This window comes from Trichoderma aggressivum (assembly GCF_033847375.1).
Source record: "Trichoderma aggressivum f. europaeum strain CBS 100526 chromosome Unknown scaffold_012, whole genome shotgun sequence".
Taxonomy (NCBI): domain Eukaryota; kingdom Fungi; phylum Ascomycota; class Sordariomycetes; order Hypocreales; family Hypocreaceae; genus Trichoderma; species Trichoderma aggressivum.
The window spans coordinates 332,364-345,010 of record NW_026946378.1 but is presented as its reverse complement, the minus strand read 5'-3'; the positions used below and the strand labels follow the sequence as shown (position 1 = coordinate 345,010).

Here is a 12,647-nt window from a genome sequence, read left to right as displayed (position 1 = left end):
CCCTACGGAGAAGAGCGAATCTACAGCAAACCTTGGAAAAAGCAAGGAGATGAGCAGCAGGGATAATACATTGAGGCCACCCCGGTGACTCGAGTCAAGGATCGGAGCAACGTACCCTTTCATTGACCGTGGTGAGACTCCACTGGTCTGTGCCCGATCTTCACCTGTAACACATATTAAAATCAACATGACTGACCGCCTCAAGATCATCAATTAACTCCCATGGATACCTACTCCATACTCCATACTTGGATAGCTTTCTTCTGGGCACATGTCTGCTCCAGAAAGCACACCCTTGTCCAGTCCTGGTTTCAATATCCGGCAGTCTGGACTTCTTACGGAGTGCCATGGTGAACTATTGGTTCAACACGTGAACCGGTAGTCAACTCCTTATCTGCCGTGCCATATTCCTTGACCATTTGGCCTCCTAAATGTAAAGGCTATTGTTTCCAAGAGACAATAGTGTGTAACGACACGGGATTCAGTTTTCGTCAGGTCCGTACGGAACCCAACTCTAAAGGTAATCTTGATGCTACAGTATTACCTGTAGGATGGTACCAGATTAACGGTGTCTTGTGATACGATGGCTTCTTGAAGATCATGAACAATTCTGGCCATTCTCGCCACGTGCCGAGCGAGGAGCCATAGTCAGCTCGACCGGGTCATTTTCCTCTCCATCCAGATGCCGGCGGAACCGAACTCGTTTAAGAGCTGAGAGCCCTACTCAAGACAAGAGGCTCCACGATGAAGTGGTCTCGTGGGCTATCATGAAATATGGACCAGCCCTCAACAACTATCCAGAGGAGCAAAAGTGCCTCTAAGCTCATGCTCCGAACCCCGTTCCAGGAACTCGGGCCAAGGAGGACGAAGCTCTGGGCAAATCAGGCTGTCTTCTTGCAAAACGTTGCGGTCTGTTTTGATGTATCACATCCTTACCTGGCCAATTTCTTGCAGTAGCTTGTCTAGAATGCAGGCACTCTGATACTAGCACAATCGAGACTGCTACGCATGACTCGGCCACTGGAGCCCGCTGCAATGGAGAGAAAATTACAGTTTTATGAGAGCCAGGGTTCACGGAGCTGTCAAGGCAACGTCCACAGCTTGTTGGCACTCGGCCGCACCAATAAGCCGGTCCCCTCCCACTCATTCTCCGTCCGTGGAGAGGCGATTCCCGCTTCGACATAACCTTTGTCGACCTAGGGCTGTCGCAGGAACAAGGTCCTCCGGTTTAAGTCTTCCCCCCCGCGCTATATACGTGTATACTCCAGGGGGGGAAACCGCACCGCGCGCACGGGTGCGCTCAGCTTTTTGATCGGCCAAGCACATAAACGAGTCAAACGGTCTCTGGGGTACGTCTTGCATTTTTGCAAGATACCCAGCGGTGAATTGCTGTTTTGGAGGAGTCCCGCGTAGAATATTCCCAATTTGTCAACCCCAGAGAGGATTCCGGAACTTACAAGGCTTGGGGGAGGGGGGCCGCAGCAGCCTTCCGAATCAGCAAGTTCATACAGCAAAAGCCTCCGGGTTTAGCAAGGCAATTTATATCGAACATGCATGTGCCGTCGCAACATGGGCAGCATTGTGGCTGGGGTACGAACATGCCCAATGCTACTGTGATGGCCAGAGAAAGCTGGCGGGAACAGTGTGAGAGTGAGACGATGATACCTAGGCACGCGCGAGGAGAGAAAATACCTAGGAAGAGGGTGTCATCCCATCCCATCTTTCTCCGCACTTCCAAAGGGGGGCTAAATTGAAATTGTGACTGAAAAAGGTGACGAGAATCTATGTCATCCAGGCATAATGGCGTGCGGGAATCACATCGAGATTTTGCTGCGCCTTTTGCGAAACTTGGTCACGGACCGGCACAATAAGCAAGCAACCTGCCCCAAGTTTTTTTCTTGGCAAAAAAAGCTTAGAATGTGATGCATCACACAGGCGGCGCGGGCTGGTCTTGGAGTGCGTACGTGTATAATGCGAAGGGGGGGAAAACGGGCACTACATACGTGGGAATTTCGATCCAAGACATTTCCAGCTTAAGGCGAAAAGAAGGAAGAAGATCTAGTGGCGTCTTTGTTGCCGTCATTCTCAGCTCCTTGGGTCGAAAAGACGGCAGAGGAGGCGGGCTGGTCTGCACATCAGGCCCCAAAAGGGGATCGAGCTCGAGGGGACGATACGAAAGCCTTTTTAGCCCTTTTTCTTGCTTCGGTGTCCCTTCGCTTCCTCCCTCCCTCTCCCCTTGTCAAGCGACATTTTTTAGTTGGAGTGAGTTGAGTGGTTAGTACCTGCATGGTCCCTGGTTCGTTTCTGCAACGGCACAGGTTGTGACTAGCAGGGATGGGGAGCTCCGCACGCCGAGGCGACTTCGCCGAAGTAGTTGCGTAGATGGAACGGCTTTCTTCTCCAGTGATTACGATTCAAGAACGGTATCGTATCCATCCGGTTGGGAATTGGGACACACGTGGGTAGCTTGCGTGTACTTGTATGACCATCTTTTGTTGGTGATGTCTAACAGTTTGACCATGTTGTATGTACAGGGTTCTGAACCAGCTTCTATGATAATGACAGTTTCCGCCCTCTTCCACGACCCGAAAAAAAAAGGGAATCAAACAGTAAACCTCCCGCCCTCCCAAATTGAAAAAACGCCCGTTTTCTTTGCGGAGCGAATGGCCCGCCTGCCCTTGTTCCTCACCGCGGCTCAACCTCGCAGCCGGGACTGCAAAATAAGTGAACCAGGGGTGGGCAACACAAAAAAATGACAACTCCCGACACCTATTCCCAAACGACGATAGCTCACATGTATGCGGACATTACACCTTACATGTATATTTCAGCCACCCCGGTAAAACGACGCCTCCGTGCCTGACTAGCCCCCTGCAGATGCAGTTCCCTCTTTCTGTCCTGGTGACCCCCAAGTACCTGTAGTATAATCGACCTGCGCCGGGCAAACACCTCCTATCGCACACACTCCGGTACGAGGTTGACGGATGGATGCCGGTTGCGCTTGGTTTTCTTGTTTTCATGATTCCCCCATCCCCCCCAGCCCGTTTTCCCTCTTTAGCCGGCAGAGAGAGAAGGGGAGGGGGGGATTTGGGGGTGTTAGTTCATGGTAATAACACACAAAAGGAAAGCCAAAAAACAAAAGGGTAAACAAAAAAAAAGAAGAGTGAAATAAAATTTGTAAATGAGTCGTAAACGGGGCGTCGTCAGATGATCGTCAAGCACTATTTCCCTGAACGAACAAGTTTTTTTTTCTTCGGGGAACAACGACGAGGGCCATGAGTTCATGTTTCTTTTTAGTACCCCGCCGGCTTATCGACCGACTGTCGTTGATCCTTGAAGGGATCTTCGTGATATCGAGCGACGGGCCTCGCCGTGGCAACGAGCGGGATGTCGTCGACGCTGGAGTTGTGCATCCCTGCCGACGAGGCAATCTCCTCGTCGTCGAGCTCGTGGTCCCGCTTGCCTCGCCAGTTGCTGCTGGTGAGCGTCCCGGACTGGTTCTGGCTGCGATCGCCCGACTGGCGCGACAGGTTGCTGTTGGTTGCGTACGAGGTGACTTTGTATTTGAGCACCCGGAACATAGGGCCCAGTGTGGGTAGCGATGCGCCGATGATGAGCAAGGCCCCCTCGGCGACACCAAAGATGTCGAGGTATGGGACTGAATCTGTCGTAATATCAAGATTAGCAAATGTTGATCCTTTCCAGAGTTTTTTTTTTTTTACTCCACATGTTCTTCTGTTCTCCCCTCCCCTCCCCTCCCAGTTGATAACTCACATGTGCGATCCACCTCCATCTCTTTAAAGGCATCTTGGAATACTGTAAGCTTATAGACTGACACGGCGCACGCCATGGCGCTGAGGCCAAGGGCAAAGCACACGGCCAGCCGGTTTCTCAGAGGCATGTTGAGCCTCATAATAAAGGGAATCGGATAAAACGCAAAGAAAAGGTCGAGAAAGGCCGAGTACGCCGACGTTGCAAACGCCAGGCTCGTCAAGACCTCGCCGCTCGCACACCAGCCCCCCTCGATAGACTTGTCCCACTGGTAGGCTACGGGGTGGCACTGGGCGAACCACCAGACCGACACGGCGAGGAAGCAGGCCTGGCAGGTGATGGCCAGGCCGAGGAAGAGCACCGTCGTCTTGGTTCCATAGTCGAGGATTCGTTTGAGGATGGCGATGATGGCGAACTTGGGAAGGGAAAAGGACCAGATGACGACGGCGTTAATGATGGCGTTCCATTTGATGGCTTGCTCGAGCTGGTCCGGCGCCAGAGTGTCTTCCCGCCGCCCCAGGCCGTAGCTGATGCCGATGGTGGAGCAGATGCAGCTGACGATGAGGATGACGAGGCAGACAAAGGTTACCAGGTCATCGAGGCCGAGGCGGCCATATCTGCCTCGGTGGAAACACGCTCGACAGATGATGCGAAGTACGACGATGACTACAGGCGGAGAGAAGAAGAAAGAAGCTCAAGTTAGCAAGGATTGACATGGAAACGTTTGGGCCAGAAGCAGAGAGGGCTTGTCAAACCTATGGAAATGGCAGTTAGAGACCAATTAACTCGGTTGGCCACGACGCCGAAGTCCTCAATCACCCCAAGTCCCATCTGGTAGTGGTGTTGTGAACCCGATTACCGTCCATCCATGTATACATATATCCGAGCCCACGCCAACGTGAGAAGAGTGACGAAGCACTATTCTCGTCTCAAGAGGGTGCCCGGGACGATACTAATAAGGAGGTGGGATGCACCCTGTACTTGTACTGTAGCAATCCCAGGCCCAGGCCAACGACCGAGCATGTATGTACCTCGTACTCCCGTGCTCTGCAAAGTCCATTAGGATGAGTACTGGGTAATTAACGACAGCCGGCCTCAACGGCTGCTCCACCCTCGTGCGCAACGGACGACGCCACCGCTAGCAGTTACCGATGGGGGAGCCTCATGCCGGGGACGTGGGAAGCAGAGGACGGAATGCACGTCACAACGTTCAGCTTCATCCCACGTTTAGGACGGCCGCCCGTCGCAGTCGAGGCTTGGTGGAACAGCAACAGGAACAGGAACAGGAACAGGAACAGACAGGCCTCGTGGTTGGTACAGTAGCTTGTTTGGGTAATCTTCCACCCCCCCTGGCCACGTTCTCCATACCTGGCCATTCTCCAACATGGGCCTCCCTTTTCCTTGGAAAAAAACAAAAAGGTTTCCAGACCTTCTGTCACCGTCGCAATAAGGCCCAGTCTAAAAACCGGGCGGAGCGCCTCATCCCAAGAGAGATGGTCAGCCTGCCTGATAAGATTGTCCAAGGTGAAATTGGCCCCTTGGGCTAAAGCAGCATTTCTCCACCACGGCCAGGCACGTCGCCAACTTAGTAGCCTTTCCGGAGTCATGCTAAGGCCAGCGCGATGAACCATTTTGGAATTCCAGCGCCGCAAGCGCGCGGGGAACATTGGGGGATAGATGCCGGCGTGCTTTGTACAAAGTGGCATTCCTCGTATGTCTGATATGGCGGTGTCGACTCACGCCGAGGCTGTTTGCGAGCTTCGCCATAGTATTAGTGGCAAGGTAGCTGCGGATTCTCATTTCTTTGCTCGTACGAGTACGGGCACTATCTCGCACACGCTTTCTCTCTCTCTCTCTCTCTCTTTTGTCATTGTGCTGTAATCACAAACGATCCGCTGGGTCGAGAACCTGAGCCCGGCACGCAACAAGAACCGAGCGTTTTTGACCAGGTCAGCTTTGCAAGCCCGCGGGTTTTATTGTTGCCCCCTGGACATGACTGCCTTGTGGAGATTTCGGTTCGCAGAAGTGTTGTCGGGCCATCCGCGATTGGGTCGCTCCAACTGTGCATTCTCTTGACACAGCCATCGCCTCTCTGGTTGGAAGGGTTTTTTCGTTTCTTTTTCTTCTTGACTCGTATTGCTGTGGCAAAAAAAAAAAGTGAATTTTTCAAATCTACAGGTTGATCTTCAGGAGATGGAAAAAGAACATTGAGGAAAAAAGAAAGCAAATAGGGATAGGATGACTGAATCTGATGAAGACATGTGTCAATCTCGTTTGAAGGCCGATCCGATGCTGCTATTGCCGTTTTGCAACTGTGTCATGCGACACAAAACGGAAACACGCGAGACATGAGAAAATAGAGTACGAGAGAAGGGGAGAAAGAAGTCGCCAAAGCAAGGATCATGGACATAGTGGGAAATAATGGCCAACAGACGTGCTATCGCCTATTAATAGGCTGTCACTTGGAAAAAGAAAAGAAGAAGCAGAAAAAGCCCAGCACTCCTTTACATGCATCGCTCAGACTCGCCAAGTATAATATTCTGCCTTGGCCCATGGATTCTTGTTCACATTGTAGTAGTATTCAGTCTTTGTGTTTTCATGGTAGCAGTACTGGCTTTCCGTTAATCCATCGGGCACAAGGAACATCGTACGGAACAGTTTGTCCGTTTGCTCATCCGGATCCATCTGATCGAATCGACATTGCTAAAGGCTGCTGTAGCGGCGGATCCGCGCATCCGACGTACGGGATGCATCTATTCGTTCCAACGATGCGGGTGGCCTCTGCGGCGGCCCAGCATAAGCTTACGAGCTCGCAGTGCTGCTACTGATCCGTGCATCGTAAAGGAATACCAGCACCGTCAAGGTGATGGAGTATGAGCGCTGATAATGGCAATAATCAGCGCAGGCGCAGCCCTACGACAGGTCGAGCGCCTAAAGGCAGTTGTATGCGGCGAGATGCCATGTTACCTGTCACTTTCCCCCCTGAATAGCTTATGAGTGATTGCTGTGTGATGAAATATATATAGCATATCCACCTTTGTGTGATAGACCATGCGGGCGCCAGTCATCGATTCTAGCCGGAGCATGACCAGAGCCGATCGTCCACCGAGGTCAGATTGACAGTTGGTTTCCCGGCACGAAGTTTGTCCAGTGCAAACATGTGATGCCTGTATATCGGATTGACGGTTAGGTACTCGGTCGTTGTTTTCGCACGCCTGTTAGTCTATAGCTTCCGAAAAGCGGGACAGCACAAACAGCAGTCCTTGATGCTGCGAATCTTACGACGCAGTCATCTACGCGGCAGCTTTCACGCCGACACCCCCACAAATAGGCTAGGAAAGATGGGCTCAAATTGGTGATGGCATGATTGAACTTTGCATTCATAGGAGAGAGTCCTAGCCCGGCACAACTCGCATTGTGCTTTCGTATCCATCTTTTCCTGTCACAAGCAAGATAGCAAGGCAAACAAGTGCCTAATTTTGAACTGTCCTATGAGAGCGCCTCATTAGACATAAAGCTCGCGAATTTCCTTGGTTGGCTCTTGATTGGTTGGCTGCTCCTTGAACTGATCCAACGGTAGGTCAAAGAGATTGGTCGGTAGATGAATACTTCACATCGAAGCCAAACAGGCATCTTCAGCTAGCCAGGGTAAAAGGGGTCACCCGGAGCCCGCTCTGGTCCAGTTTTGCGTCTCGCTTGACAAACTTCTCGGCTGCAAAGCGTGGCCAAGGGGGCGGTGATTGTGAAAATCATTTCGATGTCACAACTTGGCAGGCTGTCGTAAGGAGGATTGCAGTCACTCGCCACTCTTCTGCGGAGCTAGGGGTAGTCAAGCCAGCTTGTGCCCGCTTCCCTATCAACTTAGGTTGAAGACGTGGTTCGGGTGAACATGAATCTTGGGTGTTTGGATTGTTGGTTGAATCCGATAGCGCATCGTCCCTCAGAATTCCAACTCTTCCACCTCCATTCCGCACGTCACGCACGTCTTGACAGTCATGCCCTCTTCGTTCTCGACTGTTCGCCCCCATTCATGCACGTGTCGGCCCCCTCCGCCTACGGCATCGCCAAACTTGCTTGGTGCCCCATTCTTGTTGCCGAGTGTCCCTGCCTGTCGTCGAAACGCCTCTGTCCTCGTCTTTCGCTTTAGATCCAGCAGCTTCTCTTTGAATTTTGCCTCTTTGCGGGCCTTCTTCTGCGACTCGCGCCGTTCGTATTCCGCGTCCAACGCCTCGGCCGAACCCCATTTCGTGCCGATGGCATATTCTTCGACCTGAAACCGCAAGAAGAGCATCATGTCGTGCCAGTGGGATTTGTGCGGATTTGGCTTGTTCAAATGAGGAAGCAGTTCGGGGTCCCGCAGCTCGGCTGTCAAAAGGGAGGCGAAATCTCGTCAGTATTTCAAATCGTACCAATCTGCGTGAGAGAAGCGAGGTATGACTCACGATCTGTCAGGAGATAGTCTTCCTTGCACTCTGTTTTGGTCAACAGAGAATATTTTTCGGGATATTTATCTTTGCATTTGTTGCACACGCAGATGTGAAAGACTTCTTCCCACACAAAGTCAATCTCCAGACTTGCGCATTCTCGGCATATCTTCCTCGTCTTTTGGTCGTCCAAAACACTGATGCCCGGCTCAAAAGGACCTGCTTTTAGCCTCCTCAAGTTTTGTAGCGTTTTTTGCTTTTCCCATTCTTGGATCGTCATGCCCTTTGGTCTCTGCTCGTCTGCCTGACCGGGCTTCTGAACGCCTAGCGCATAGTTATGAGGGTCATCCTCCATGGAGAGGAAGCCGCCTTTTGTGTCCGTCATCGAGCTCATGTTGTAGTCTACAAATTTGGTAAACTTCTTTGCCGGTCGCAGGGCCGCCTCGTCCCCCACGTGACGCCCATCGCGGTTGTTGCCAGCCGCAATATCTCCTGTCGACATGTCGTTGAACGGCCGTTTTCCATTTGCGGGTTTCGAGACGTGCACATGTTCGGTAGGTATGAATCCAGCAGCCGACTTGGGAAGAACCTGCGCTGTTCCCGAGGCTCGCTGCTCGGCCTCTCGCTGTTCACGGATGGCTTTGGCTCGGAGGCGACTCTCTTCCTGTTGCATTTTTGTGCCCTGATTAGCCGACGAAGTTCTCTAGATCTCCGGTAAGCAAACGTACTATGCGCCTTGTCATCTCTGGGGTTTTCGATGACGCAGCTTGCGATTTGGTCGCAGCCGCCGGAGGCGTGACTGGACGCTCCATGGTTTATATGTCTCGAGATGTAGTAAAAGAACGATTTATTAAGACTTGAAAGCAGAAACTTGTAGGAGCTTGAATCTGTAAATGATGTACGGTTGAAATATGAAGCGCGGGAGAATGAGGCGCGGGAGGGGCAAAAGACGTGACTCTAGAAAATCGCCCACTTAACGCGAAGTAACGTGACTCGGTAACTTGAGGCAATGGCAAGGAATCAAGAAGTATTGGGTACCTGATTGGCTCTCAACACCTCTGACTTCATGATGGGCAAATGAAGGAAACACTACAAAACATGAAAGGTCACATCGGGATACGTTACTAAACATGCAAGATGCAAGGAATAAAGTGAGATGTCAGAAATTAATCATTACGGACCAGTATGATTAAAGATCAAAGCGCCAGATAATATATATCCCAAAACAAAGGTAGTACACATTATCGAATCCGAACCCGCGCCCAGTAGAGCCTTTTTTGCCTGCTCATATATGATACATCTATTCTGTAGTATAGAATCCTTCTACTCCTCCTTGGCACCGCCACGGCCGGCCTTCTCAGCAGCCTCAACGGCCTTCTTGTCGCTCTGGACAGTGCCGTTGGCACCCTGCATGGCGCTCATGAAGCCCTGGGCAGCCTTGAAAGGTCGCTTGAGATCGCCAGAGGCGGGCTGGCCAAAGATGTGGATCTTGGCAAGGTTGCCCTCAAAGACGGACTTGACGGGGATGATGCTCTGGATGACCAGGGGGTTGGTGTACTTCATGTAGAGGTGCATGAAGGACATCATGGCGATACCCATCAGCTGGCCGCGCCAGAGCTGGCGGAGCTGGTTGGAGTCGTAGGCGTGGATCGTGGTGGTGACGAGCTTGCCCTCCTCGGAAGAGCCCATGGGCGCGGGCTCGACGTACTTGAGGGTGGTCATGTCTGGACAAAGAAACGCATGTTAGAGGATGGAACAAAACAAAAAAAGGCAGCGATCCGAAAGCCTATGCTTTTGCGCGGCATATGCATCAAAGACCACCCATGAGTCAGACGTACCCTTCTTCTTGTTGATCTGGATCTGGATGTAAAAATAGAGAGCGGCGATGACGAGGTTGCTGCCAATGTAGATGGCGCGGACGAGGTTGAGCACGTTCTCGTCTTCGAAGGGGATCCTCTTGGTGACTTGCATCATACCAAGGATGATCATGAGGTTGGTGCTAGTCCCGAGAGTCAGCGAGATGCTCCAATGCATTGCGTGTTCCTCACGTCGCCGTCGTTTGTCGCGCCATGACTTGCGACGAGGCTTTTCGCTGCTTCTTTCTCCTCGTGCTTCGTGCCTCGCCCTTCGTCTCTCTGCGACAAACGAGCGCAACCGAATCGACTCGTGCGTCTACTTACATCTGAGGACTGATACCCATTGTGGCGGCGACTGCAAGGTGCAGTGATGGTCAAGAGAACAATCAAAGAAGGGAATGGCAAGCAGGAAAAGAGCCCGTGATGTTGGCTTGAGAGCGATGGAATGTTCCTCTTTGGAGGGGAAAAGGTCGATTCGTTTGTCCTTGTTATACCACAACTTTTTTTGGGGCTTCGCTGGCCTTTCCGGCGATGGGCACCACCTTTTTCCGGGGGCGAATCGGGGCCCCGCTCCCAGCAGATAAGGCCAAACAGCGGGCTTGTGAAGGCGTGCAGCCATTGAATTCTTTTTGTTTCCGACGCCTTCGATTGGGATTGGCTCTTGTTACTGTCTGTTACTGTCCCTTGAATTAGAACGTCCGTATTAAGGAATTACATACAAAAGACAACAGCACAGAACTATATCTGGCCAATGCCTCCAGCGCTCTCAAAGAGACTCAAGCCGTCAAAACCTCACGATTTCCGAATGCGTCGGATAAGACACTTTTCCCTCCATATTGCCTCTTTTGTTTCTTGAATCTCACGTGCGCGCGGAACCCCAATCTCCACGTTACCACTCGGGACTGTCAACGTCCTTTGTGTAACATTCCAGAAGCATCAGCCATGGCTCAGCAAAACACCAGCTTGACAATGGAAATGTCAACCATGGAAGTGGATTCCCACTCTTTTTTTTTTTTTTGTGATAACATGACATCGAATTATTGATGACTGCGCCTCCTGATGAATGAATTCCACCGCCCATGCGCCACAGAGATGGCCGTGATCATCTCTCTTCAAAGAGTGCTGTTGAGAATCATCCAAGCTTCTACTCCACCATCATGCAGGAGCAACAACTCTTCAAAGACCGCCGTTGAATTCTCAAGATGTTACTCCACCAAGATTCCAGAAACGGCGATGCTTCAAAGACGACCGCTGACAACTCTTGCATCATTCCCCCGTCTCTTCAATGGATTCTCTGCCAGTGATCAAAGGCTCAAAGCCACCACTTTGCCATCATGTTAGTGAGAGTTTCTAAAAAAACATCAATCGTCCACTTTCAACATCACCGAATGGGAATATTTAAGATGGAGGTCATCTCGTCGTTGGAGACTGTCCTCCTCTCTCACTACCTCACCAAGGAAACCATATCCAGATCCGCCACTACAGCACGATACATCCCTTCTGAGACAAGATATATGTTTACTCTTTGGAAGACAAAGTCCAAAACAACCTGCAAGACCAAGTCGAAGACAACGTCGAAAACCCTCTCGAAAATGTGCGGCGGCGGTCATTCTCACTCTCACTCTCACTCCCCCCGGGGCAGGGGTCGTCAATCCCACTCTCACTCCCACTCCCACCACTCTCACTCTCACTCAAGGGGAGGTGGTTGTGGCGGCCACAACCACGGCCACGATGACCACCCGCCTGTCGGCCGCTATGAACCGGAACTTGTCCAAATCGCCGTGCCGGAGCCAGAGGCAAAGCCATACGTATGCTTCTGCACCGGCCCATTCCCTCCGACACCTGCACCCACGCCTGGATGCTATCCGATGGTGTGCTGCTACACGGACGCACCGCCCAGTTGCAACTGGCCGGTTATGCCTCCCAATTGCCTCCCTGCCAACTGCCTCCCCCCTGCCAACTGCCTTCCTGCCAACTGTGTGCCATCCCTGCCACCGGGCAGTTTTTCATATGTCTGCCCTCCTCCCCCGGCTTCGGATGAGTTCAGACTCGAGGTGATCGACACCAGCGACGGAAGGAACCGCGCTCGCAACGGAGAGAAGTACACCATCACGATCGACTCCAAGGCCACCATTGACGACATCTTCTACATGGTCGATTGGGAAAACCAGAAGGATGTATCTGTGCGGTGGAAGAACGAAATTCTCGAGGAGTTGACCCAGCAGATTCGGGTGGGCGAACTGAGGCGCAATGCCAAGTGTCTTGTTGTGACGGACTTTTGCTGCGCTCACTAAGTATGCCGACTGAGTATGCCGACCGAGTTGCCTATGACGAGGCAGAATGGAGGAGACTGAGGAACGCGTGTTTCTGCATGGATGCTGTGACGACTTCAGCTTGAGATGACATGGTATTTCGATAGACTTTGTTTGAGTTTGAGTGGTTTTTGTACGGTAGTATTCGCATCTATTTTTATTCATGTTTGCTTGTTCGTTTGTAAGTAGCAAGGGCTAGCCTACCCTTATCAAGAAAAAGCACAACATCATTGAGTTTTCGTATTCCAATCGCCCGTCGTCGTCGTCATTGCAAAACCCCCCAA

General features: G+C 51.7%; 4 protein-coding genes across 4 annotated transcripts; 1 reads left to right on the top strand and 3 right to left on the bottom strand.

The window, feature by feature from the left end:
• Positions 1-3,293: 3,293 nt before the first annotated feature.
• Triagg1_3990 (uncharacterized protein) lies at positions 3,294-4,602 on the bottom strand (the record flags this gene model as incomplete). The annotated part of the gene is made up of 3 exons (XM_062898343.1): positions 3,294-3,664; positions 3,775-4,437; positions 4,527-4,602. 3 exons carry the CDS (start codon positions 4,600-4,602, stop codon positions 3,294-3,296), a joined length of 1,110 nt encoding a protein of 369 aa, XP_062757010.1.
• A 3,109-nt stretch (positions 4,603-7,711) lies between these two features.
• On the bottom strand, positions 7,712-9,007 carry Triagg1_3989 (uncharacterized protein; the record flags this gene model as incomplete). The annotated part of the gene is made up of 3 exons (XM_062898342.1): positions 7,712-8,136; positions 8,181-8,877; positions 8,924-9,007. 3 exons carry the CDS (start codon positions 9,005-9,007, stop codon positions 7,712-7,714), a joined length of 1,206 nt encoding a protein of 401 aa, XP_062757009.1.
• Positions 9,008-9,518: 511 nt separating this feature from the next.
• Triagg1_3988 (uncharacterized protein) lies at positions 9,519-10,395 on the bottom strand (the record flags this gene model as incomplete). The annotated part of the gene is made up of 4 exons (XM_062898340.1): positions 9,519-9,919; positions 10,034-10,194; positions 10,244-10,330; positions 10,376-10,395. The coding sequence occupies 4 exons, from the start codon at positions 10,393-10,395 to the stop codon at positions 9,519-9,521; spliced, it is 669 nt and encodes a 222-aa protein (XP_062757008.1).
• A 1,044-nt stretch (positions 10,396-11,439) lies between these two features.
• On the top strand, positions 11,440-12,345 carry Triagg1_3987 (uncharacterized protein; the record flags this gene model as incomplete). The annotated part of the gene is made up of 1 exon (XM_062898339.1): positions 11,440-12,345. The coding sequence occupies one exon, from the start codon at positions 11,440-11,442 to the stop codon at positions 12,343-12,345; it is 906 nt and encodes a 301-aa protein (XP_062757007.1).
• Between the last annotated feature and the right edge of the window lie 302 nt (positions 12,346-12,647).